Here is a 22,420-nt window from a genome sequence, read left to right on the forward strand (position 1 = left end):
ATGCTGATTTTGCACAGTGTCTACCTTAGTCAGTTAAATAACGTGCCTCTGTCATTTTGACCCTCTCTGATGTTGCTGTTATTTTCAAATATCCATTACTGTACAAATGTTCATAGCTGTATATTGGTTATTTATTCTACGGGTCCACAGTTTATATTGTTTTTACAGTACAGTATTTTATTCTTTATCTTTTGGCTCTTCACTATTATGTTATTCTCATATTCTCATGTTATTTTTAAGGTTCGCATTTGTGTGACCATTTTTTCTATAATCTTTCTGCTGCTGTAAACACCATAATTTCCCCATTATGGGACAATTAAGGGGTTTTTTGTATTCTATTCTATTCCATATTTCTTAACAGACATGGGGGTAGATCTGGCTCTGAGTGATAAATCATTTACTGTATTCATTAATCTCAGACAACCATAGCTATAGTATCAGTGTCTTTATGGCCTACTATTCCCTATTACAGTATAAGTGTATCTAATAACTATGAAAACAGAACAAATTACAAAAAAAAATAAGCACAGGATAAAATAAAAGCTAATAAAACGTTAGAAAAAGGGGTCTAAGAGTCTGTCCAAAGGGTCTTGAATGTGTATGTCATAAAACGGGACAGATGGACCCAGTATTCAAGGCGAGACAGCCAGTAGGAAAGTTAAAAAACGTTTATTGAAATAAAAACATAAACAGATGGAAGAGAAGTAAAGCTCCTGAGGATCTGCGGCTCACAACGACTGCAGGAGGGGGGTGGGGCACCGCCCAATTACAGACACTCTGGTAGTGGGAGAAACACAGATGAGTTACCACGAACATCTGACAGGAGATGATTATAAGAGTGAGTCACTTATCTGGTTTAACAGTTCAATTCAAGCCCTGAAAGGGGCACAATCCAGCCGCTTGACTGCCAACTGACACTGCGCGTCACCTTGACTGTCCCTGGTGCTGCAGCCCCAGAGGACTAGCAGGAAGCTGATCAGAGTCAGGGGAGGACAGATCGTACAGGAACAGACAGGATCCAGGCTTCCAGGAATCCTAAGAGCTCCCAGGCAGGTTCAGAGTAAGACGGAGTCCAGAAGTGTGACCAGGCGGACACGCACAGAAGCAGACGGGCTCGTATGCAGACATGCAGTCTCAGTGGTTGAGGGTAACAGAGACAGGATGTTAAACCAGAACTTGATGCCGGAAACTTTAAACTGGTGTCCTCCTTGGAGCCATAATTACAGCAGGGAGGGAAACGGCAGAATTCAGGCCAGATCATGCCAGTTTAAGTTTTAAGGCTTAATGGATTTGGGCATTTAAGGGTGGATGTCTTTCAGAAGAAAAACACAAGCAATTATCTATTCTATACCCTGCCCAAGCTAGAGTACTTCAGTAAGCATCAATAAAAAGAAAGGCAGCTCTCGGAATTAATTGAATGATGCAAAACAACAGAACACTTTTTTTTCAGTCTGCAATCGTTAATTCTTTTGAGCACCTACAAATGCTCCTAGAGGACATATATTTTGTAGGGCAATTGGGCGGTTCAGTGGATTCACAGAGGCACTTTGGCAAACAGCTCTCAGGCCCAGGCTGTTCCGTGGGTGGCAAAAAAGGGTAGACCCGGCAATAACATGTTTTTTTTCTTCTGCTTCGGAGTAGGCAGGATCACAAGGAAACGGAACAAGAATTGGCAGCCTGCTTTTATAACATAATTAAAATGATTTAGGTTAATTCCTGCTAAAATGCACCATCTGCTGGTAAAACAGTGAATCACATTCACCTTAGGAAGAATGGGGGTAATCTTTAGAACTATGAGGATCACTGATGAGGTAAGGTGTGTTGTGATTTTATGTTCAATTCTATTCCCAGCCAGCTGGGAATTTATATTTCTGATACTTTAAGATGTCTATTGCCCTCCCTGCTACAGGTAGTTAAATATCTTATTAAATCAGATATTATTTCGGCTGTTACATATTGTTGATAGATACACGCCCTACTAGCTGTGTGTTAAAACAATAAATGAAAGAGTGATTCAAGCTCTAATCATGGTCAAACTGTTAAATCTGGACATACATGGAATAAATTGACCACAATTTCTGTTCAAAATATAAGAGTTTAATAACAAATATCATTCAGCTCCAAGTCAAAAATATTTCAGTTTAACACTCTATACTAAAACTAGTGAAACCCAACTAAACTTAATTACTATGTACAAAGAGGAAGGGAAACATGGTTGAAAACCATATCACAGTTTAAGGTGGATTTTGTATTTGAAAACAAAAGTTTATTTGGAAAAATTTGGTATATGACCAAATAAGCTTTTCATTAATTTTGAGAAATTGGAATGTTTTCAGACCAATTCACAATGCAAATCCATGAGGTGAATAAAACATTATTTGGCCAAATAATGTTTTATTAAATGATTTGCTTAATCAAGAACCAATAACCTTTAGTCAAATGATTCGTTACCCTCTTTGAAATAACTAGCAGCGATAGGGGCGAGAGGGGGCTGGCAAGTCACACCTCTGTGGGAGGTATTTCAAGATGAAATATGGACGCTGGTTCCAATGTCCAAAAACCATGATCATGGCATATGACAACATATTGTTGGTTCAACAAATCACAACTCTCTCTCTTGCTTCTTTACAGAAATGCAATCAGCTGCCTTCTCCTGTTTTAGCATAGATACTGTTTTTTAGTTTTTTAACTGGGAGTAGTTTTGAAAATTTTAATCTTGCACTCCAAGCATGCACGCACACATACGGACAAGAAAACAGACAAAAGGAAGTGAGAAGGATGAATTTAAAGGAGAACAACCGATGAGAGTGGAGTTAAGCAGCACAGCACAGTTACTGACTATAAGGGAAGAAAAGACTGGGTATAACACCACTCCATCTGAGTGGCTGCGCGGCATAACAGAAGCAGCAGCAACCAGGCAGCGAAGCCAGCGAGAGGAAAAGAAGTGACTATTGCAAAAACACTGTATTGTAAATTATAACTATGTTATTCACATCAAATTATTTATAGAAACAGGTAGGTTGATCCAAATTTTGGGAAGGGACAGGTCCCTATGATCCCTATGCAAACCTGTGCCCATGTCTAGAGGTTACAGGGCAAAGAGAATGGGACGAGTTTGCGCCATGGTTTTAAAGGGACATGAAGTCAGGGTCTTACATCACTGACATTTTATCTCCAACAATACGTATAAAACAATGGTGCTATGAAATCCAAATAACTGCCAAAGATTCCTCCTTCTGAGTGGTCGAAGTTTCCCAGATGGTACACAGATGTTTGTATAATTGCTTGAACCACACACGAGCAAAGGGAAAATTCTGTGCTTTCTACATGGCCTTCCAAGAGTAATCTGGGATTAAGAAGAGAGACACCAGAACCAACAAGCCATAGCTACATACATATTGACACTTTTGATAGTAGGTTTCTTTTATTTTTATTTTTTAATCAAATCATTTCACCTTACATTGTTTGATTTTCCAGAGATTCACTTTATCTATAATCCATATCCACTGTTTTCTTACAAGTATAAGTGGTTCTTGTCAGTTTACGGCACCTTGGAACAAGTCAACAATGCGATATCTAATAAGAGTAAAAGTTTGCCTATTTCTCAACACATATTTGACATAATTCCAACAACTCTGTTAATCCTGCTCCCAAGCACAGTTTTCTCTCCAATATTATTTTCAACAACTGTGAGATATCAAGTTAATATCACTTGCATTTCAATTCATCATTTAATGCTTCCACTTATGAAAATGGCTATGATGATGAACGAGGTTTGGCATGAAAAACATTATTCTAATTCTATACAGCATCCTGGAATGTATTTATCAGCCAGGAATACATTTGATCAATGCATCTAAAATATTTAGTCTAATCAAACATGAATCGAAAAATTTATTACAGATTTAAAATAATACACAGATGAGCTTTTTATAAAATGTTTTATTGTTATTGTGTATTTCTGCTTCACAAAACAAGCAGGATTAGAAGATTTTTTTTTAGCATCAGAGCCATATTACAAACAAGCAATAAAAGTACAACATAGTGACCACTCAAACCTGAATGTGAAAAATTTTCACTGTTGTATATTTATAGAGCATTAGAAATCAACTGTAGCTGCAACAAAGAGCAGCACATGTAAAATCAAGAAATATTGCAAAGAAACAGGAATCAAATCTCAAATAAAACGTATTTCTAAAATACCTATCAGGACTAGCATAAAATGTAGTTTCTAAACAGTCTCTTAGTATGATGTTCATTTAATTGAGGAAACATTTGTGCACATGATTAAACTGTTGTTCTCTTGAGACTATGAGAGGTTTGTCTTCCTGTAATGTTTATCACTCATTAGTTACTCTTTTCTAAGTTTTATTTAAGTTTTTAGAGTGCTGTTAGTAGAAAAGTTCCTCCTTCTCTAAAGTCACTGGCTTATTGTATGAAATAGGTTGTTGTGTTTCTTGGTGCATCCTTTTCGTGCTGTGCTCATGCAGTAATCTTTCCTATTTCCTATACAGCTCAGTTTACATTTTTGTCTCAACCTATTTTGAAATTGTGTGCTTTGTGGCATATTTATACTATTTAAAAAACATAACTGAATCTAATCCATTTGACAGAGAATAAATACCACTCTTCAGATGCCACAAAACCTCTCGCTGATGTCCCACAGCTTCTTTGAGGCAGCATCATCCTCGGCCTTCTTAAAGACTTTTCTCACGGTGCAGTCGGAGAAGTAGCGTCCACTGAGGTGTTCAATGCCCTCCTGTAGGGCACAGTGCAGAGTGGTTTGGCTTCCTTGGACGGCGTTCTTGAAGAAATACATTCCCATGTACTTCAACACCATTTGCACGAATGAGCTTTTATTCCTGGCCAGCTCAGTGTAGATGCTTCCTGTGGGAAAATAAATGTTTTTTTGATGAATTTTCTTTTGGTGAAGCAATTCTATCCAACAAACAAACTGGTGTTGCTTATCTCCAAACCACTAAAGGAAAATTATCAATGGGAACAGACCATAGATATTACAATGAAATTCTGGCCATTTTTCAATTCACAAAAATATGAGTATGGACTTATGTTCTCAAAGAGTATGTGCTATCTAAGCTCTGAGAGCGCGCCACAGGAAGCTGCTGCTGCCGTGTTCTGTACTGAGACAGCTGTCAGTATGAAGGATGCACAAGTCTGCGCTCGGGAGGCGCGCGAACAGCATCTAGGATTTTGTGCTGTGGCTAATGACATTTAATGAGCACATGAAAATGCCCAAGTACACGTATTGAGAAGCAGCCATTGTCTTTGGACCAAAACCATAAATTGGATGCTCACCAAGCCCACCATTTGAAAGGATGAAAAAAGATATGTTTTTCTTTGAATCTTTAATCTTTCTTAGCATCCTTTTTTATGTCTTTATGAATGGTTTGGGAACTCACATGGGGAGTTGATAGTTTGCAAGCCTTATTTTTCTTTTGAATTAGTCCAATTTTGGGATTTTCTAGATTTACTTTTGTGTGCCACAAAATCTTGAATTTGGTGTCAATGCAAGATGTTTGCACTTATCAGCCGTACTCTTGCATCAGCATTACTTTATATTTTTAACTATATATATTACATAAAAACAAGCTAACTATTAGGTATGTAAGACTGATTTACAACATAAGATGATACTCCTTTAATCAGTTTTAATAAAAATTATTTTTAATGTCCAACTAATAAAGACAGTAGTTTTGTCCCATGTTATCTCTAAATAGCTATACAAAATTGTATTCCTACTCTGACTGTTACCTTTGTATTATGAGATTGTTGTTCTTCTCTAATCTCTCTACAAACAATGCATCAACTTCAAGAATGTCAGTGCTGGGAAAATCCCATAACAACAGCTGACATTGATTTAAGGTTACTTAAACTAATTGGAATATTGTTTATCAAAGTAACACTACAACACAAATGTCACATTAAAGGTGGAAAGTGTTTTGAAATGAATATTCATGTTCTAGTTTCTATGTACAAAAAAGCTGGTTTGGTTGCACACATACAGCATAAACTGTCCATTTTTTGTGAGACTGTCTGTCTATCACTTGAATGGATCTTACCCGGATGGAGGGAGTAGCAAGTGACCTTGGTTCCTTGAAGTCTTTTGGCTAGCTCATGGGTGAAGAGAACATTGCACAGCTTAGAATCACCATATATCATTACGCTATCCCAAAAAGATGTCCCTTCTCTCAGGTCTTTGTGGGTATTCAGATAGTTGAAATCAACTCTTCCCCAGTTGTGTGCTGTAGATGACACAGTAACTACCCTGCTTGGTGCACAATCCTTAAGTCGATCTAATAACAAGTTAGTTAACAGGAAGTGGCCGAGGTGGTTGACACCAAACATCGTCCCAAATCCATCTTCAGTTCTTCCCACCAGGACAACACCTTAAGGAAAAAACATGGAGAACCAACAGTCATTTCCAACGAAAGTCATACAAAAATCTGTAAGAAAATCTTAAATCTTACTAAGAGAAGACTGAATAAATATGTTGCTAAGATAAACTCTTAAGGCCAGGGTGTCTGGTATGTGGAGATTAATCTAACCAAACAGTTCTTTAAAACACCTTTGTTGCCCTTTAATGTTTTACTATATTAAATTCAATTTAAAATTACTTTATTGACTCAAAGGAAAATCAATTGTTGCAGTAACTCATGGCCAGTTTTTCAATTAGATTTTATAGGTGTTGATATAGGGTGACCAGATGTCCTCGTTTTCCTGGACATGTCCAACTTTTCATACCAAAAAAAATGTTGAGGGGGAATTTCAAAATCGTCCGTGATATTGATCGACTACAGTGCAGCAGAACCGAGCCGTCAGCATCATGGTGAAGCTGGTTTGAAATTAGATATTGGATATTCAAGCTCCGAGGAGTCAGCTGTATCTATCTCACGGTTGATCCGACGGAGACAGCCAGCGTCTCTTAGCTGCTCTCTCCTCCCACACGCGGTGGTGCAGTTAGAGACCATCAACAAATCTTTGAACCAAGCACTCTTGAGAAACAAAATTCAATAAATTCCTTATTTTATGACCAGCTAAGTAAAAACTAATATAAAGTAATTCCAATAGATAACATATGTAAGGCACACTTACTTTTATGCAATTTTAAGCTATTTTCAATTGTTAAGATATTTTTGAAGACAAAAGTTGGGACTTTTCTTCAATAGCTTCCAGGTCATGTGACCTACTGACTCAAATTCTTTGTGAAATTGTTCTACTACTCTAGCCTGATGGGGCACACTCATTTTTATTCCATTTCAAGCCTTTGTATATTTTCGGGCAGGCGGGGGGAAGCATACCATCAGCGGTTTGGTTCGGTTGCTCCGACCCCGGCTGGAGCTGATGGCTCGGTTCAAAAGTCCAGTTAAGACTTTGTTCCTAGTATAAAGTCAAACATCTTTGATATTTTCGATGTTCTTAGGGTGCTGCAGTGGTTTCTGCAGTCTTTGTTTTTCTCCCTCTGCCACAGGTGGCTGCTGATTAGCAGGGAGGGGTTAGGTGTTTTGTGGTGGCGGGATGTTACGGCTTAAATGGGAACGCTGTTTTTTTTACATTGGCCCATATGAGTTTTGTGTCATTTGGAGCTGTTCTGAAGATATTCCGTCCAAGTAACATCTTCCTATGGGCAAACGACTTGAAGGCACAAACTAAACTGTTCATAATTTATCATTTATGGTAAGCCAGCATTCATAACATGTAGGCGAATCACTGTTTCCCACAACATCCCTGGCTATATATTTTATATTTATACTTTTTAAAAACAAAGCGGAGTGTGTATGGCGTCTTCCGCGCACCGTTCTGGAGTTGTGACAGGCAGCCCGAGCCACCAGCCGCTACGCTCTACCCCTTCTTTTAATTCTGCTTGGTAATCTGAATCGTTCCATTCCATTTCGAGAGCGAGATCATCTGTGGTAGTACAGTGGGTACTGGTTGGGAATGGACGGTTTCCAGCGGGATTCCTGCAGGATTCCTGCGTGAATCACGATGTATTTCCTGAGGCCAGTTTTTTTTATTTCAAAAAGAACTGCAATGTACCCGGACAAACAACAGGTGGCACTTGAGAGCTCTGCCGTGCTAAAGGTGACGATTTGTGGGCCTGTAGTCAAATGAAAAGCAGGTTTATTGGGGATCTTGGTGTGATATTGTGCTATTTTATGATGTTTTTGATTAAAATAAAGTTAATTAATTAATGTAACATAGTGACTGCATTATCTTATTTCATGAAAATTGTTGCGTAGTTATAGATACACCTCCGATCTTATCTGAGAACTGTTTATTTATATTTATCTGCATCTCTATTATTTAATGAAAAATAAAATGAATTAAATTGGATATGGACTGAGGCGCAACCAGAGAAAGGCGACAGAGACAGTACTGCGGCTGGTGATTTTGAAATTAAAATCATATCCAAAATTGATTCCTCATTAAGATAAGCCAAAGTTGTTCAAAAAGGTATGTAAGAAAATATATTTTATTTAGTTTTGTAAAATATAAGTGCCGTTGACAGCTTTGAGGATCAAAAGTTAAGCTAATCTTTAACTGTGTTCATTAAAATCCATCGAGAGTTTGTGTGCTTACGCTGTAATAAAAAAAAATAGCCATAGTAAAAAACATTTCACGTTCAGACTCACAAAATTAACAGATTTTATCACTTAAACGTTTAGCCTCGATGGGGTTTTGGCTAGGTGACTGTAAAGCCTATTTTAAAGCTATTATGACAAACCCGTTTTTAAATCAGTTAGTGACTACACACACAGGATGGAGGAGGAGACAGGAGCAGAGCAAGAAGAGCAGCCACCTGTCGCTACCACACCGTGGCCTTATCTTCAGAGATTTTGAAACTTGTTGAATCCTCTGATAAAAAGTACGTGTTCAGATGTTTTAAGGCTTATTTGCACAGATAAGATTTTTTTAGGTATGGAGGAACAGCTCTCCCATGTATAAAAATAGGAGCTGAGCAGCTCCTGTAGTCAGAGACTTAGACACCCTGTCTGTAAGAAGGAGCGCTACTGCAGGTCATTCATTCCTGCTGCCCCCAGACTCTATAATAATGCACTATAACCACAATAACTACTGTAAAAACCACTGTGCAGCTACATTATAGTTTTGTATTTATTGACTGTGAACAATATCCTGTGCAATATGTTGAATGTGCAATATTTCTCCCCCTGTATATGAGCCATCCAGATTGTACATATCTTTATTTCTTATTTTTTTATTTCCTATTTTTATTTTGTTTTTCATTGTGTGCAATACATGTACACTTGCACCTTAATCCTACAGTATTTATCTTGATATACTGTATATACCTGGATATACTGTATATATATTGCTTATTCTTAATGCACCTTTTTCCTCCCTGTTTGCACCTTCTGTAACTTCTATGCCAATATGTGACGAGCAGAGATGGGAAGTAACGAAGTAAAAATACTTCGTTACTGTACTCAAGTAGATTTTTCTGATATTTTTACTTTACTTTACTACTTATTTTTATGGCGACTTTTTACTTCTACTCCTTACATTTTTACACAAATATCTGTACTTTCTACTCCTTACATTTTAAAAAATTGGCTCGTTACTTTAGTTTTGAATCATTTCAATGGAGTTACCGTTATTATTTTTCACGTCATCAATACCAAATTCAATCTAATTGGATGGGAATCTACGTTGCATTTGACGCACCACTACAAGATGAATCGACAGATTCGGCGGTATTCATTGGCGGCAAATCATTGCAGCTTGGTGGCGGTGGCGTTAGCATAGTAGCATGGACGACGAGATGATTGAAAATGAACACAACGGAGATCTAGTCCTATTGGCAGACATCCATTTAAAATGTAGGCAACGGCATGAAAAAAGTGGTTTCTACTTTTACTTTTATACTTTAAGTAAATTTACAAGCCTGTACTTTGTTACTTTTACTTGAGTAAAGAAGTTTAATCAGTACTTCCACTTTTACCAGAGTATTTTTTAACACAAGTATCTGTACTTTTACTCAAGTAAGGAAAGTAAGTACTTTTGCCATCTCTGGTGACGAGTGAATTTCTCCGCTGTGAGATCAATAAAGCTCATCCAATCATCTAGTCTAAATAAATACATAAATAAATACATGTTCAATAAATAAATAAGCATTCGATTAATTACCCCCCAAATATATGGTTAAATGATATGTTCTCATTATAAATCATTTATTTAAAAAATGCTGTTATGTTCCTTTTTTTTGTAAAGATGCTTTTAAAATGCTTAACTGTTTTTATTCTTTTATTTTCTTTCTAAAAATCACTAGATTTTAAAAACACTCATAGTTTTTGAAAGGTATTTCTTCTGTTATTAATATTAAACATTTAGAGGGTTTAATAAAAATTAGGCCTGCAGTGTAAAAGTAGCCAAAGATTCCTTATCCGGTACAATTCTAGTGCAGTATCAGAAGATTAGAGGCACATCTGGCCCAAATCCAGAGCAAATCAGGGAAAAAGGGCAAATCATCTGGTATGGATCCGGCCCGTAGCTGACCCTCATCAGTAAAATGGGTCCGTATCGGTATTGGCCCGTTGTGCTAAAAGACACCGGCCCAGATCCTTTGCGCGGATTTGGTCCAGATGTCATGATGAATCTGGGCTGGATCCGGGCCAAATACATTTTGTTATCTGGGCAGTGTTTAGCTGTCACATGATTATTAAATGATGTAGTTATCATATCATGCGTCAGTAACGGGGAGGTTACCTGTTACAGGTGCATGAACACTCTGCTCTTTGAGCTCATTCATGCAGTCTGAGCTTGTTTTGAAATTAAATGTATTAATTAATAGTAGATTATTATAGGCTACTTATAGCTACAGAATATTTGATGCCATGTTATGCAGAAGTAATGCTTCTTATATCTTGATCTAAATAGTACATTACAGTGAACCCTCGCTATAACGCGGTTCACTTTTCACAGTCTCGCTGCTTCACGGATTTGCATCATGCATTGTTAAACCTCATTGTCAAACATAATCAATGGTGGCATGTCAGTTTATAAGGATCTTTTGGCCAAGAAGAAAAAAGAGCAACAACAACTACCGATGTTCTTCTCTCAAAAACACACACCTGCACCGCAGGCTTTAGAAGAAAAAAACGCCACAGAGCAATCAGGAGGCAGCGGCTCCGTCAGAACAGCAGTGAAATACTGTACTGTACTGTACATGTCAGTGTTGGAAGCTGGAGAAGTACCACCTTTCTCCAGCAGAGTCCGCCGTGGATCCTCCTGAGCTGAGCCTCCTTCACAGCTGCAGCTCATTCCATCATCAGAGGATCCACTACTTAAGCTGTCTTCAGAACTTGCCTCAACGCCGCAGTGTTGATCCAGTTGGTTAGCACTAAGCCTAGAACCTTCTGAGAACTTTTGTTGACTTTTGAATCCAAGCTGGATTCTAACCTCTGTCTCTGTTTTCCAGGAAAGCAGTCTTTCTCCTGTGAAGCTCTGGAAGAGCTTAACCTGCCTAGCCTGCCCTCTGAGCCAAACCTGAAGCCTGCCTTTGAACTTCCATGCAGCCTTGGATCAAGAGCTGGAAACCCTGAGCTTAGCTCTGTTCAAACCCAAAGAAGTAAGACGCTGAAGCAGCTGTCGGACTCTGCGAACCAAACTCTCTCCAGTTCCAACAACCTTCCTCTCAAAGCCTTAACCGTGGACCCTCAAGGTACAAGCCAGAAACTATATAAAGACAAATCCCTAAGTGCCTCGCTAACTGAACTGTCTTCCCACGCAGACTCCGGTGAACCCGTGTCCCTGGACCAGAACCAGAACCAGAACTCATTGTGCTTTGTGACAATAAACTCTGTTAAACTTTTACACCTGTTTCCGTCTAGTGGTGTTCTGCATATTTGGGTCTCTTTTGAGAACCCATCATGACAGTCAGTCACTATTTGTACTACTGTACTTTGTATTTTTTTTCATAATCATTTTTCATTTTCTCCCGTTCCGATCCCCGCAATATTAACCCTTCAATTCGTATTGATGATTAAAATTATTACTTATTTATTTATTATAACTATATTATTTTACAGTAAAGTACAGTAGTTAACAATGTTTATACCGTACTTTTATTTGTTAAACAAATTCTTGGGCCTGTAAAAAGTGTTTGTTCCTTGATTTCAATGTTGTATGGAGTATTTCATTGTATGATAACTGTAAAGAAATAAAGGTTTCTACTTCACGGATTTCACCTATCGCGGGTTCTTTTTGGAACGTAACCCCCGCGATAAACGAGGGTTCACTGTATTTAAAATGGGAATACTCTGGATTAGCTCACTGACTTTTGGGTCGATCACAGCCATCTCTGACAACAACTTAGAAACGCCACTATTCATCGGGGCAGAAAGCAGCATTCTTGCATAATGTGCCCCTATGGTCTAATGTAATTCCTTGGAAAGGTGGAGCGCACATCAGCTGATCTACATAAAAGAAAGACGCCATAAAATAAATGTCAAACAGCATAATAGGCTAGTATCTGTAAAATATATAAATAAGTTAAATAAGTTATTGTACAATTTTTGATATCATAGGCCATCAAGTGATTAACACTAGATGTCCCGGAGAATTTCAGGTTTTCTGCAAGCCCCCCCTCCCCTCTTCAAGTTTGTGTCCTTGTTGTAATGCAAATAACTTGTGATATGACCAGCCCTTCTACAGGAGACTGGATTAGGCTGAAACAAACTGACATCAGAACAAGAGCATGCTCCTAGCACTTTTCATTACCTGCCCCTGCAACATCAGACCTTTTTGCAGGAATATCTTGATAAGTCATATCCAAATCTTTTATTAAGGCAAACCTATTGAACAACCAGATATCATACGGGTCCTAGTTCCTGAGCTGAGAACAGGTCATAACCATGCTTTTCCAACAGGGCAAGGCGGAGCCTATTTATATTGTCCATTCACCAACAGACTCATTTGTGTTGTTGCAAAGCTCACTATGTGAAAGAAAGAACAACTTAGAGAATAATTGTATCTTGTCTTGTCTCGCCTTTTCACGTCATTCAACATTTCAGCTTAGAAAATGAGAAACAGTATGATTTCAGTACTGGAGTAACAATTATTTCACCCAAGGAAAAGCACTACATATGAAGCTACAATTGTCCCATTTAGCAGTTTTCACAAACCCAAGGATGCATTTGCGACAGGTATAGTTTGTGCAGTGCACACAACGCTCAGTGCTGTGGTTCCTGTTGCAGAGATTGCACACCTGGCCTGCTTATAATAACAATAAAAAAATCTAAAAAAATAGAGTTTAGCACATATTCCCAAACTAAGAGTTGTAGTATGAACTAGATGAGGTTATCTATGTGAGCTATACGTTTTGTGTCACTACAATGATCTACAGTGTAATTATTGGCTATTATATGCTTATAATAACAATGAATAAATCTCCAAAAATACAGTTTGGCCTATCTTGCCAAAGTAAGAAAAAACGAATGTTAGAACTGTAAATATACAGTCATATGTTTATATAACCATTTTTTATGTATTCATTACTGTTTTCAAGGCTGCACTTTAAAATATGAAATTGTCTAGAGCTGTTCTAAATGAAATTTATTTTTGTTTACACTTGTGTATACAAAATGACAAAATAAATCTAAGTCTCTAAGTCATAAGTAATTCTTGGCTTTTTATATGCTTATAACAATGAAAAAAGAAATAGAGTTTAGCACATTTTCCCAAAGTAACAGTTGTAGTGTGAACTAGATGAGGTTATCTATGTTTGGAGGCACTACAATGATCTATAGTGTAATTATTGTCTATTATATGCTTATAATAACAATGAATAAATCTCCCACAATCAGCTTGGCCTATCTTCCCAAAGTAAGAGTTGTAGTATGATCCAGATGAAGTTATCTGCTTATCCTTCAAGTTTGAAGGCAGTACAATGATTTATAGTGTAATTATTGGCTATCATATGCTTATAATAACAAAGAAAAAATCTCCAAAAACACAGTTTGGCCTATCTTCCCAAAGTAAGAAAAAAAAGAATGTTATATACAGTCATATGTTTATATAACTATTTCTTTGAATGTATTTATTACTGTTTTCAAGGCTGAACTTTAAAATATGAAATTGTCTAGAGCTGTTCTAAACAAAATTTCTATTTGTTTTTACACGTGTATACAAAACAACAAAATAAATCTGTCAAAGTCACAAGTAATTTTTGGCTATTATATGCTTAAAATAACAATGAATAAATCTCCAAAAATAAAGTTTGGCCTATCTTCCCAAAGTAAGAGTTGTAGTATGATCCAGGTGAGGTTATCTATGTATCCTACAAGTTTGAAGGCAGTACAGTGATCTATAGTGTAGTCATTGCTCATTTTATACTTATTCTAATAATAGAATAGAGGTGCCATTTGTCATTTAGGCTTTTGGAAATTCCTCAGAAAAGTATAATTTTCGAATCCAATGAATGTGATAATAATCCACCTCTCCTTGGTGACGCTTTTGAATATTTCTCTCTGATTATTTTGCGAACTGCAGACGGAGTATTTTTGGAGCAGTGTGCTCTCCATAGGATCAAATGTAATTCTCCCAGCGCGATAGAAGACTCGTTTTTAGGAAACTATGGTTGTAGCTCACTGTCTGCCTTGCTCTGGTGTCTGTTTTGTAGAATAAATAATTTGCCGAGTTATTAATCCGGAAAAGCCGAATCTGTGAATATTTTCGCCAACTTTACTGCAGTCTCGCGATGCTGGCTACGTGTCTGCAGCGGAAGAGAGATCGCCTGAGTCATATTTCCCCCCAAATAAATAACGGTCATTATCGTATAAATGGTCATTATTGTATAAATATTGTTGCTTTCTACAGCTTTCCAGCTCATGCAGCTATTTTCATTGTACAGATCAGTTATTGTCTGATCGCTGCGCGGCTGGCTGTGCTGCAATCATTGCAGTGTTGGCGACACTGATGACGTAGACCTAGTTATATTTAATTACAAATATGATTTTTCCCCCCTGCTCTCAGGTAAAACACTCAAAGAGAGATACTTTAGCTGAAACCAAAACTGAAGGGGGTGGATTTGTTCTCCAGCCACAGCGCTAATGGGGCATTTACATCTTAAAAGGGACGCCGAAATGGACTTAGACTGCCACCTAGTGGCTATATTAGTCACATGTTTTTCCACGCAATTCGTGAAACACGGAGAGCGTGAGTGAAGTGTCCATTTCCAATCAGGACCCACTGTAGCACTAGACATCTTCCAGGCATGTGAGTAAAACTAGCAGCAGTTCAAGGGACAGGATGAATGAACGGTAGCCGACGCGCCTGCTACTGGAGCAAGGGAAGGGTCTTCCACAAAATATCTCCTGGGTCAGGCTAAGGTCTGCACAGGCCTTCAGGAATCTGGAGCTGACATCATCGGGACCTGGTGACTTATTATGATTCAGTGTCATCAGTTGCCTCTTCCCTTGACTTCTAGAGACAAACATGTGAAAAGGGGAGGGGGAGGATTCATACTGAGCTATCACAGCTCATCAAAGCATGCTCAGGTGTCTTGATGAAAACAAGTTAAACTAATTTAGTCAGTCTGACTATAATTTTTGTTTTGAATTTTGTTCCCAATTCATCAAGTTTAAATATAATTATAAGGAATTTCTAGTTTTATATTTTTTTAGTTTTATAAATACAGCTTTTTGATTTTATTCCTTATTCCAGGCAACATATTAATGCTGTTTTTTATTTGCGAAAGAAAGCCTAAAGCTTAAATTAACTTAGACTAAGTAGAATAGCTTTTATTTTGTAATCAGTTATTGTAGCTCCTCATTACTTTTAAATGAGAGGGGTACTCATGGTAGGACAAAATGCCCAAAGGGTAGCATAAAGCTGGTGGAAACATGGAACACAAGTTAAAAAGGATGGGAAACAATGCTTCAAAATCAAAATTATTTTTATAAAGCGACTAAAAAGGCTTTGACTGAAAAAAAACTTTGTTATGACTGATATAAAAAAAAACATCAAATAACCAGTGAATGTTTTTAAATAAAAGAAGGATAAATAAAGTGTCATTTCCAATTATGGTATTGGTCTGCCATTTCATAAGTCTCCGCCCGAAGTGTATGCAACTGCTATGATAATAGTCTTGATTCCACACCCCCATCTTCTCAGTTCCCACATAAGTTGAGAAACTTTTATCTTTTGTTTTGTTTAGCTACAATGACATAACGACACAACAATAGGCCCGTAAACAACATTATATGGGTGGGCCCCATATAAAGTACAACCCACAATTCCAAGTCCTATTTTAAAAAATAAAATACTCAAATACTTTGTTCTTTAAAAGATCTTAATGTGGTTTGAAACATATTATATGATTGTATTTTTTTTACCAACCGTCTAATGAACTAAACACAGTTGTTAACATATTAATTAAAAGCACCACCGTCTGCTTTGCTATTGGTGTCGTTTTTAAACGACTCACCATCATGTTGAAATCTGCCATGTGTTGGGGTATAAATAAGGTATGGTCAGACATCCTAGTATCATGTGGGTTCAAGAGGAATTTTTCACACCATTACATTTGCAAAGAGACGTCCTAGTCTACAATTGCATAGGGGGCCAACCAGGTGTCAGTTATGGGGCCCCTAAAAGGTTGGGGGCCCCTAAGCAACTGCAGTCTCTGCTTACCGATAGTTACGCCATTGTTCAGGTATATAAAGTTATTTAGGATTTTATTTATATTTTTGAACAAACTTTATGGCACCAATCTGCCTCCATATAGCTCCACCAGCTTTATACTGCAGAGAATAAACTGTTTGCCAATTTAGATTTGGTTAGGTGCATCTTTGTCCTGTCAAATATTCTGAACATTGTTTAGTTATATGCTTAACTAAGGCATGAATAAGCTTTAAACTATAGATCCTTTAGGCTTACCATTGGCTTCAGCATCAAAATCATGCATTTATCTCGTTGGTCATTTAGTGATTACTGGACTAATTTTTCTCTTGTTTGACTCCAAGAGCACCCAAAAAAATTTGTTATTGTGAACGGCTTTTATATATAGAATATAAAAGTGTACTGTAGGAAGATTATATGGATTTTTCTGACGAGTGTAAAAAAAAACTGTTGTTAATTAAAAAGCAAACAAACAAAACAAAATACATTGGTGAAAACTCCTACCTGCATTGTTGATGAGGATGTCCAATCTAGGTTCAGACTTTAGAAAGTTTTCTGCAAAGCTCCTGATGGACTTAAGACTTCCCAAATCCAGCTGCATGAACACTATCTGATTACTGCCACTTTCCTGCAATAGACAATCAATTCTGAGAAGTCAACAGCAACCTTTACCTCTCACAACTGGACTTTCATGTCTTCTGTTGGTGTTGATTCATGATGATTTATTAAATCTACATAGTCAACATAGTCATTGACGACAAAATTTTAGGGCATCTTATGTTTCCTTCTGACAAACTTTATGGATGCAATGCTTTCGTTTTCCAACAGGACTTTGGACCTGACAACACTGGCAAAGGTACCTAAATCTAGTTCAATGACCTTTGTGTTACTTTTCTTGACAGGCCAACAGTCTTATTTGACTTTAACCCCATAGAGAATCTATGGAGTATTGTAGACTGAAAGAAGAGAGACACCAAAACCAACAAAGCAAATTACCCTAAGAAAGCCATCCATGCAAACTTGGCTTCTGTTGGACTTCAGCAGAACCACATGCTGATTGCCTCCATGCCATGCCGCATTGATGCAGTAAATTACACAGAGCGCAGAATATGTGTATAGAAATTAACCCACTTTTAAGAAGCCTGTCATTGCTCTTAAAAATATCCTTTTTCTATCGATACTATGTAATACTTTGTTTTTTTTTTGATACACTGAATTTGGGTTTTCAAGATCTATAAGCCAACCCATTATGATTAGAAGATATAAAGACTTAAAATATTCCACACTAGCTATTATGACACGGGACTCCCTTCAAAACCAGGTTTTGTATCTCAAAGGGGAGTATCTGTATAAAGCTTACAATCTCCTATGTAATGTGCAACCTACTTGTTGGACTTTACTGAAGACTAACTGACAGTAACTACAGCTCCCAGTATGCATTGCAGTATTGACATTTCAACTAAGATGTTATAAGACCCATGTGAGCAGGGCTGAAAGCTCTTTTGTAATTTAGCTGTCTTGGCACCTTCCTGCGTTGCAGTAAGTGTTGTTTTAAAACCCATGACTGACCTAGTGAAGTAAGTAACAAGCTTTCTCTCATGTTTGGAGAAACATCACACAACAAATTTTGAAGTGTTGATCCTACAGAGGTAATTTCACTGCCACCTAGTGGCTATAGTAGTCACATGCTTTTCACGCAATTCGTGAAACACGGGGAGTGTGAGTGTCCATTTCCAACCAGCGCCCACTGTAAACCCAGAAAACTCATTTCAGCCTAACATAGTTGTATTGTGCAGCTCCAATCTTTTATTCTCACTAGTTTGGTGAGAGAGAAGGGGATAGCTTTCAGATACAGACCCTCTTTACATCCTGGAGAGCAGCTTCTCCTCTCTGCTTGCTGCGACAGGCCAGAATCACCCTGGCTCCTCTTTTAGCGATTTCTATCGCTGTGGCCTTCCCTATGCCAGTATTGCTGCCTGCATGTTGAAAGCAGTTAGTAACTAAAAGCAAGCACATAATTGTCAGAAAGCAGAGGCTGTACTTACCAGTTACAATCACAGTTTTCCCATGCAGCTTTGCATTGCTCTTACAACTCTTTCCTATAACTAGAACTTGACGGAAAATGTAAGCAAGGAATATAAGCCCCAGCACCAGGAGAATAAAAAACATTGTTCCTGCCTTTGAGATTCACTCATGCAGTAGTTGGGGCACTCTCAGGTTTCACCAACTCTTATGCTAAAAACCACACCCTCTTCCTGTATGGGCTGGACTATGTTTTAAATGTTATCAGATTACAGGAGTCCAAAAAAACACTGACATTTTTTAAAGGGCCAGAACCGTCCATGTAGGCAAGGTTGATAGATTCAGCAGGGCAGAAATCTATGATATTGGGTTTCTTTACTTTGTCATGCCAGGATAATTTAGTTAAACTTTACTCTATTTTGTTTTGAGAATATGATCACCAGAGTGGGTTGGTCAGTGGTGCAGTGAGTAGCACTGCTGCCTTGCAGGAAGAAGGTTCTGGGTTTGATTCCTGGCCCGGATTCTTTGTGCATGGAGTTTGCATGTTCTCCCTGAGCATGTGTGGGTTCTATCCAGGTACTTCCTCCCACAATCCAAAAACAGGACTGTTAGGTTAATTGACTTCTCTAATTTCTCCTTAGGTGTGGGTGTGTGTGTGAATGGTTTGTCTCTGTGTTGCCCTGCAATGGACTGGCGACCTGTCCAGAGTGTAGCCCGCCTCTCGCCCATTGACAGCTGGAGATAGGCACCAGCACCCCTCGTGACCCTATTTGGGAATAAGCGTGTTAGAAAATGGATGGATGGATCACCAGAGTAGTAATAGTAGCAATAGTTGTGCATTACCTCCAACAATAATCCTGTTGCCAAAGTATTTAACAGACATTCAGTATGACTTGAAGTCAGTGCCACGTTTCCATTTCAGCTTTAAAAGAGCTCAAAATGTTGCTGTTTGCTGTCTTTGAAAAACATATAGGGATGGTTGATAGATTAGGCAGGCCCGACATCTATGATAGTGGGTGTGTTTGCTGTGTCATGCCAGGATAATCTAGTTAAACTTTGCTCTAATTTGTTTTGAGATCATAATTACCTGAGTAGTACTTCAGCAATACAATTGCATAACCTCCAACAATAATCCTATTTCCAAAGCCAAAGTAAGTAACACATTCAGTTAGTGGCACGTTTCATTTCAGCGTTAAATGAGATAAAAATGCTGCTTATGGCTGTCTTTGAGAAACTGACATTTATTAATAAGGTACAACAGCCAATGTCTGTTCATATACAGCCCTTCCCCGAAGTAATCACACCCCTTGAACTATTTCATATTTCATAAAAGAACCTCCAAGTACAATATATCTGATCAGATGTTAATGTGACCAACCAACACAAATCCCTAATAGTGAAATACAGGTAAATAATGCACGAGAAAATACAAATGCAATACAAACTTTTCAGATTTTTTGTGAATTGTAAAAACAAAAGAACAAATGGAAATCTTGCATAATTTTTTCCTTAAACTCTCCATCCAAATAATCCTGCCTGTTGCCCGTAGACTGCCAAAGATAGGCACCAGTTCCACTGCGACCCTGACAAGGAATAAGTGGGAGAAGATGGATGGATGGATGGATGGATGGATGGATGGATGGATGGATGGATGGATGGATGGATGGATGGATGGATGGATGGATGGATGGATGGATGGATTCTCACTAGTAATCTCTCCCTTGCACTTAGAAATAAATCTTGCGATGTACATTCCAGATGCTTGATAATGACAATTAAATTGCTGAATAACCAAAATAGTTACTCAAACACAGGGACATCCACTAAACAAAAGCAATTCAGAGTTTGTTGTGTATATTTTACGGATGCACTTTGTGTTTCCTCAATCTAAGAGTTCTCTTAGATTGATGAAGCATGGTTGGAAGAGGTTGATGTCTTCATGCCAACTGTTTTCACTCTGAGGGTAGAACTAATCTGAGAATGTAGACTATCTGTGATTGAATACTTTTTGCTACCTAGCTGAAGGTAATAAATTTAGAAAATCATCTTATGGCTAATAGCTGTTCTCTTCAAGAGTATAATTTTAATTTCATATCTAAAAGCCACCCCTGTCATTATCTGACATTACCGTAACCACATCTCAAAAGAAAAATATTTAAAACAGTTGCTGTAAACTAATTAGAGATGTAATTGCCTTTTATCTATTAATGAGAGTTTATTTAACTAATGTTAACTTAGCTCATACATAGTTATGTTCCAAGTTCCAAGTTTAACATTGCACTGATAAACAATATTTCCCAATAAAGGTTATTTCATAACTCCCAAGGAAAAAAAAGAACAACAGCTATTAATCTCAGTTTAGAATGACTGATGGCAGTAATTGTTAAGTGATTTATCCCACGGCAGTGTTGTGCAAGTTTATGCTCTCCCATAAGTAGCAGGTTAGTTCATTCATATATAAACCTTGTACACAGTGAAAATTCAAGTTCAGCATTGAACTATGTTCACAATGATAATTCTTTGTTTCAAGTTGAACTGTGTACACAGTAATAATTCATGTTCAGACTTGAACTATGTGCACAATGGTAATTATTTGCTTATAGTTGAACTGTGTACACAGTCATTATTCATGTTCATAGGTCATCGCTTGAAAGGCATAACCTGCCTAACACCCATGACACAGTTTAGGCAGAATGATATAAGTTTAAGTAAAATCCAGTCGGATGAGATTAAATAAACCATTGCTTTCCTGCATTTCTAAGCAACTATGCCATTTCTACAGGATTCTTACAAACAATTTTTTTTATCAATAACTGAATCTTTGTTTACAAACTTTCCATCTTAAAATGGAGAATTATTAAAGAGTCTTACCCACACTGTTTAGCTTTTGTTGTCAGGAACAGAAATTCAACAATTAATGGTGAGAGTTGAGCTCGAAGAAGTATGAATGCCTTCTGTTAAGCTGTGATATCCTTCTTCAGGTGGGGCAATAGTTGGCTGGCTGCTAGTGATGAGTATGTTAACCTTCTATTTTTCAGCTTAAATGTCATCCAAACCCATTTGCACAGGGACAGTTTTACCATTGTTTGTCACCATTTCCTTTTTCATTCCTCAGAGCATGGAGCAGCTGCCTTGCCTTGACAAATAAACAAGAATTTATAGAAAAAAAATCCTTTATTATTAATTAATTTAGGATGAAGGTATTTTTGCTCCGTTTTTATTGAGGAAGCTTGGTTGGACAAGCTTAACAATAACCCCAATCCTTCTGATTTTAACAGGCCTAAGCTTCACACTATGACATAACTGTCCAACAAATCTTAGGAGCAACTATAAGAATGTGAAATGCAAAAGCAATGCAAACTCGGCTGCTCCAGTTTTTACTGGATTACCTGGGATACCTTACATTTCTTGTATATATAGCTGATATCCACTGTGTTGTGTCATGCTTATATCTACTAACAATAAAGGCATTTATTAAGGCAGATATATGGAACATGACTGAAGTTTGTTATTTTTATTTAAACAGACAGATCCTCCTAAAGGCCAAGAAAGACAGATATTGATCAAGAAACAAATGTAAAATGTAAAATACTGATACAGAGCTGTCAGGTTTAATGAGGTTAAGGTATTCCTATTTTGTGCCCCTATCCCCTGCTAAAAAAGTGTTTGAATTATTAAATTTAAGAATTAAATTTACATAAAAAAAATGTATATCCAAAGTAAATTTGTGACTGATCTATAT

General features: G+C 37.5%; 1 protein-coding gene across 1 annotated transcript; it reads right to left on the minus strand.

Moving 5' to 3' along the window:
* Positions 1-3,922: 3,922 nt before the first annotated feature.
* LOC119774821 (dehydrogenase/reductase SDR family member 13-like) lies at positions 3,923-18,872 on the minus strand. The gene is made up of 5 exons (XM_038272501.1): positions 18,702-18,872; positions 18,514-18,632; positions 17,161-17,284; positions 6,081-6,407; positions 3,923-4,887 (listed from the first exon to the last, which is right to left on the minus strand). Exons 1-5 carry the CDS (start codon positions 18,823-18,825, stop codon positions 4,631-4,633), a joined length of 951 nt encoding a protein of 316 aa, XP_038128429.1. The 5' UTR covers positions 18,826-18,872; the 3' UTR covers positions 3,923-4,630.
* Between the last annotated feature and the right edge of the window lie 3,548 nt (positions 18,873-22,420).

Source organism: Cyprinodon tularosa, unplaced genomic scaffold, assembly GCF_016077235.1.
Source record: "Cyprinodon tularosa strain WSP-4 unplaced genomic scaffold, ASM1607723v1 ctg832, whole genome shotgun sequence".
NCBI lineage: Eukaryota > Metazoa > Chordata > Actinopteri > Cyprinodontiformes > Cyprinodontidae > Cyprinodon > Cyprinodon tularosa.

What these genes read in the sequence shown, in the direction of transcription:
- LOC119774821 (XM_038272501.1), bottom strand. Translation starts at nt 18,825, where the DNA reads ATGTTTTTTATTCTCCTGGTGCTGGGGCTTATATTCCTTGCTTACATT. An exon ending in GAAAACTGTGATTGTAACTG is followed by an intron (nt 18,633 to 18,701) that starts GTAAGTACAGCC and finishes TTCAACATGCAG; the next exon opens with GCAGCAATACTGGCATAGGG. An exon ending in TTGCTACTCCCTCCATCCGG is followed by an intron (nt 4,888 to 6,080) that starts GTAAGATCCATT and finishes ATTTTCCCACAG; the next exon opens with GAAGCATCTACACTGAGCTG.